General features: G+C 42.9%; 1 protein-coding gene and 1 long non-coding RNA gene across 3 annotated transcripts in view; both read left to right on the top strand.

Moving 5' to 3' along the window:
- LOC106957626 (uncharacterized) overlaps window positions 1–400 on the top strand; it is a 14,825-nt gene extending 14,425 nt beyond the window's left edge. For both annotated transcript variants that reach the window (XR_001426989.1, XR_001426988.1), the window contains exon 4: window positions 317–400. This is a non-coding gene — a long non-coding RNA (uncharacterized LOC106957626). The remainder of the gene's footprint in view (window positions 1–316) is intronic.
- Window positions 401–3,358: 2,958 nt separating this feature from the next.
- On the top strand, window positions 3,359–4,770 carry atoh1c (atonal bHLH transcription factor 1c). Its single transcript, XM_015049033.1, has one exon. The coding sequence runs from the start codon at window positions 4,151–4,153 to the stop codon at window positions 4,670–4,672; it is 522 nt and encodes a 173-aa protein (XP_014904519.1). The 5' UTR covers window positions 3,359–4,150; the 3' UTR covers window positions 4,673–4,770.
- The last annotated feature ends 450 nt before the right edge of the window (window positions 4,771–5,220 follow it).

Below are 5,220 nucleotides of genomic sequence, written 5' to 3'. Positions count from 1 at the left end.
AAATAAACACAGATAGAAAAAAAAAAAAAAAAAATATATATATATATATATATATATATATATATATATATATATATATATATATATATATATATATAGTTTAAGGGCAGCAAAATTATGAGTGAAGGTCACAGCAAAAAACATCAATTGCTGTGCCTAAACTGGCTCCTTAGTAACATTTTCATACTTATCCTACATTTAATAGACTAAAGAAAAAAATAATAATATAGTGCCATTGAATCTCATCTGAAAAGTTCACATTTTCATGTCCTTTCATTCGGAGATTACTTAACGTTTTTTTTCGTGTGCTTAGCAGACCTGGAAAGCCGTCACCAGGAGCGGAAACGGGTTCAGGACTGGAATGGAAGCAGCTGAAACGTGCTGAAGCGGCAGCGTGGCTGGTGATGTTTCCTCGCCGTCTCGCAGGAGATCAGTTTGATCCGCAGCCCGTGTCAGTCGGCAGGCTGCAACGAGCCGTTTTATTGGGTTTAATAAAGCGAAGCGTGTTAACAGCTGAACACAAACCTACCCCTCCCCCCCCCAACCAACCAATGTGTCTCTTTCACTTGCAAAGGAAAGCAAAGCAAAGCAAAGCAAAGGGCCCGGTGACTCCAAGCAGAAACAAACCGTATCACAGGGCTCACATAAAGAAAACACTGGAGAAAAGGTTAAAAGTTTTCACCTTTTTTTTTGTAGACAATTCTAAAAAAAATGTCCTGGAGATGTTGATTTATTAAATTTTAGCAACGTCACAGAGATTAGGAGGTTAAAAAAAATCCTTAAGGAGATGTGCATGATCATATTGTGTTTTTTTTTGTTTTGTTTTTTTTTGTGGAGGAATTTTTTAATTTATTTGACACTTCAAACGAGGGCTGGACAATAAATCAATAATATATGTCATGACAGATGCATGATCAATACCAATAGATGAGATGTCTGATAGGATATTCAATAAATTCACTGAACTCCAATCCAGAGCCTCACAGCATTCTGGGGAATGTAGGCAAAGGAAAGGCTAGCTAAGAAAAGTTGGTGACTTCAACTACCTCACTCACTCTTTGGTTCCCTCACCCTGGTTACCTAGCAACAACTTGAGGCTTCACCACCATGCCTCATAACTGCTCAAAAATAGTAAGAAAAAGAGAAACAACAGTGTGGAGTGAAAGCTGAGGATAAAGCAGAAAAGCCCATGCCGCCAGATTGGCAGTTATTTCAAATATTTGCAACAAATAACTAATCAATAATCATCGATGGACTGATTCAAAACCTTGGTATCGTGATACGTTTTTACAGCCATGTCGTCCAGCTCTACTTCAAACCTCAAATTCTGAGCAAACAACCAGCTGAAAAACCACAAACTGTGCAGAAGCCAGCCTAAAACATGGCCGTCAACAAACACTATAGCTGAAGGTTAAGGGTCGATGTCCTGCTGGATGGTGAACCTCCATGTCTGACCTGACGGGCTCACCGTTGCCACGGACTTCTCCATTTTCAGATGACTCTGTGAGATGTTTCATCACCCTGCCCTGCTTTAAAAAACCCATCACATAAAATAAAAACCCCGGAAAACACAACGAGGTTCTGACGTCATGGACGCGACAAAAATTCTGAAATCATTCAAAAGTCCCTGCAGTCGAACGCGGTGACTATTAATCTGCGTTTTTGTTTTTATTTTATTTTACCGAAGCTTTAAAGTCGCCATGTGGGGGTCCATCTGGTCGGGTCGGTATCGGCTGTGGGAGGTTTTGATCTGCGGCTTGTGTCCGCCCGCTGGCTGCAACGAGCCGTTTCATTGGGTTCAATAAAGCAGAGCGTGCCAGCAACTGTCATCCGAGCCGCGAAGCCAAACCTCCCCACGTGCTCCAGAGCAGCGGAACAAAAACAGGCGGACCCCCACCGCTGGACCTCGGACAGCGAGGGTCCGCACGGCCATAAGGAGTCCATTATGCTCCATGTGTGTCCCCGGCCCGGCCCCACGCTGCGGTGTCTGTAAAGGCCCGGCTCGGAACCGGCAGAGCTCTGGCACACGGTGGTCGGGACACGCCGCTAAATCCCATTAAGAGTCTGCCCAGAGTGAGCCAGTTACTGTCAGTCATCGTGAGGTCCTCCCCGCAGGCAGCCGCCGCACTTTTAATTAACTCTAAAAACAAGATGCACACTTCCAGACTGATGAGCTTTTTAATGTGTCACAACAACAAGGCTGCAACCTGCAGAGGTTTTAAAAAAAAAAAAAAACCACGACAAGCTCCCAACTTCATCGGTTAATACGCTCGTGAACCAAACTTCACCTTTCAGTCCAAACTCTTGGGGGAGGGGAGGGGGCGATGAAGTGGTACTTCTGAAGCCAATGAATTATTTAGTTCACTGTAACAAACCCTGCAGCTTTCACTTGTGTTTCTTTAAATATTTTAATTATTTAAATCTATAAAAATCAGACGATAAAGTTTGTTTCACTTACACCAGATAATCACAAACACTGTAGAAAAAGAAAAAGAAAAAAAAAAAGAAGCAAACTTTTCCTCTCAATTTCTGAGAATAAATCTGTCTCGTTTTGGAAATCCTGTTGGGGTTAATAAAACGACTTTAATTTGCTAAATGCCAGATGACAGAATAGCTCTCTTATTTTAAGGCCTCAAATCAACGTCTCATGATGTCCTTGTGTGACATTGTAAAAAAAAAAAAAAAGAAAGAAGAAGAAACGAATAAAGAAGTCAGCCCAGCTATCGGGAAGAGAACTGAGGACCTCCTGAAAGTCTTGTAAAATTTCCAGATGCATGAAATTGTCACGTTCACCTGTATAAACAATTACATACAAGTATAAACAGCCATACCCGAAGCTAAGATGTAACATTTTGTAAGGAGAAGCCAAACATTGTCAGACTGTCATTATCCACAATAAAATAAAAATAAAAAAGGCTCATAACATGGGCTGAAAGGCCAATCACAGAAGAAGAAGCCATTGCATTTAAGGTTGGATTACTCAAATGCACTTAGGGACAAACATCCATAGGGATTACAGGAGTTACATTCCTTTGAGCTGCGTCCTGTAAAATTTTGATGCAACTAAATCTCAACTCAAATCTGGAACAAACTTCCAGAAAACTGCGAAGACGCTGAAAGACTGACTACCTTTAAATCAAGGCAAAAAAAAAAAAACACTTTAGAGCTGTGTAGCAAGCTCTAAACATTAAGTGTAGCAAGAACATTGATCAACATATTTGATGCACAGTCGCTTGATGATTTTGACATTTTACAAAATGCAATGTTTATTGCTCATTTTCTGTTGACTGCATTATGTTTTTTATTTTGTGAAGCACTTTGAACTTTAGTTATTTCTATTTTTTCTTTCCATTTATATTTAATTCCAGTATTTTCTTTTTTTATTCTCCATTTTCAAATTTATATATTTTTATTTATTCCGTTTCTGAGTTACTTCATAATTGTTTATTCAGAATCTTCATCTTCAATTCAATTGGTTACTCTCATTTTCAAAATTTCCACTGACATTTTTATGTTGTTGATAAACCGTATAAGAAACCTCAAAATGTGACAAAAAATATTAAATATATTTCCAGCAACTGTTGTGAACGGTCAGTCAAAAGAAACTCACCTATTAATGCACATACCAAAAATATTTAAATGACCGGGCTGCACAAGTTCTATCACCCTGATTTAAAGGCAGTTTAATATTTACTCGAAACAGATTCAAGGGCTGAAATATTTAGTAAAAAGAAATATCGCTTTTCTGGAATAACTAGAGAACTTGCAGCACATTTTTATTTTAGTCTGTTTATGATTTAAATGCAGGCAGCGAAAGGCCCTCCAAAAGCCGCGTGCATCACTGGTCCAAAAAGACGGACTGTTTCCTCTCCTGCACCCTCCTCGGTCCTCAACGCTCACTGACTCGCTTCTAATCCGTTTTTGATGAACTTGGTTAATGGACCTCCTGCAGTGGCTTTGGCTCTGTTCATTAGGCAGCACACGACCTTCTCCACGCCCCCGGATTCACGCAAGCCGTGTCCCCCCCCCCCCCCCGACGTGTCTCTCGGGTCCATAAATTCCCGTCCCAGAGTTGGGGAAGTTTGAATTTGCGCTTCCGTCCCCCAGCACTGTGTGGTTCTGGTTCTGCTTCAGAGGAACAAGTGGAGACATGCCGCCACGTAAAGGCCTGTTTGCGCCCTTCATCACCGCAACTCCGGAGGGCGGGGTCGGCCCCGCGGCCCCCGTGGATCTCAGCGGGGACATCCACGCCCTGCTGCAGCGGACCCGAGCGCAGGAGCAAGCCGAGGCGGCGCGCTCCAGAGACGGCCGTGAATTCTGCGAGGCGTCCCCGTGCGCCATCGTGGAGCTCCGGCTGGGCCCCGCGCTGCACTACCTGCAGCCCGACAGGTGCGCCCTGGAGCGGGCGCAGAGGCGGCGGCGCCTGGCCGCCAACGCCCGGGAGAGGAGAAGGATGCTCGGACTGAACGTGGCGTTCGACCGGCTGCGGAGCGTCATCCCGAACCTGGAGAGCGAGAAGAAGCTGTCCAAATCGGAGACTCTGCAGATGGCCCAGATTTACATCAGCACCCTGACTGAGCTGCTGCAGGACGGGACCGGGACCTGCGGGCCTTCGGAACCGAACAAAGCTGGACCTGAGGGTGAGGTTCGGAACGCGGAGAGGAGCAGATAACCGGAACGCGTGATAGAAACTGAGGGACACTAAAAGACTCAAACTTTTTTTTTTTTTTTACTGTTTTCTGCTGATTGTAAATAAATTCTGCAATAATGTTTCCGTCTGCAGCTTTTTATATTCAGGTCATTTAAGAGATTTCAGGGTTTTTTTCTCCTTTTCACACAATAATATCCTAAAATAAATAAATAAATAAATAAATAAATAAATAAGTGATAATTCAGGACATTGAGGGGGGGAAAAAGCAGTCAGGCAGTTACTGAAAGTAGCAATTTTTATTATTTTAAAATTATATACATGTAACCAAAGACACAAGTCTGCAAATTGGTACAAAGATCAAGTTTTCCTGCAGAAGCTCTCGGTCCATCCGTCCAAAACAAACAAACACAAGTGGGCGAAAAAAAAAAAAAACAGCTTTAGAAAATGAAAAAAAAAGTCCGATTCAGAAAAGTCTAGCATCTAAAATTAAATTTACCCCCCCCCCCCCCCCCCCCACTTTCCCCCCACCCCCCCCCTTTTAAACCCCCAACCCCACCCATTTTGACCCC

This window comes from Poecilia latipinna, unplaced genomic scaffold (genome assembly GCF_001443285.1).
Source record: "Poecilia latipinna isolate Pla-1442-1.1 unplaced genomic scaffold, P_latipinna-1.0 Scaffold920, whole genome shotgun sequence".
NCBI classification, from domain to species: Eukaryota; Metazoa; Chordata; class Actinopteri; order Cyprinodontiformes; family Poeciliidae; genus Poecilia; species Poecilia latipinna.
Note: the sequence above shows the minus strand (reverse complement) of the source record. Positions and strands in the feature narration are given on the sequence as shown.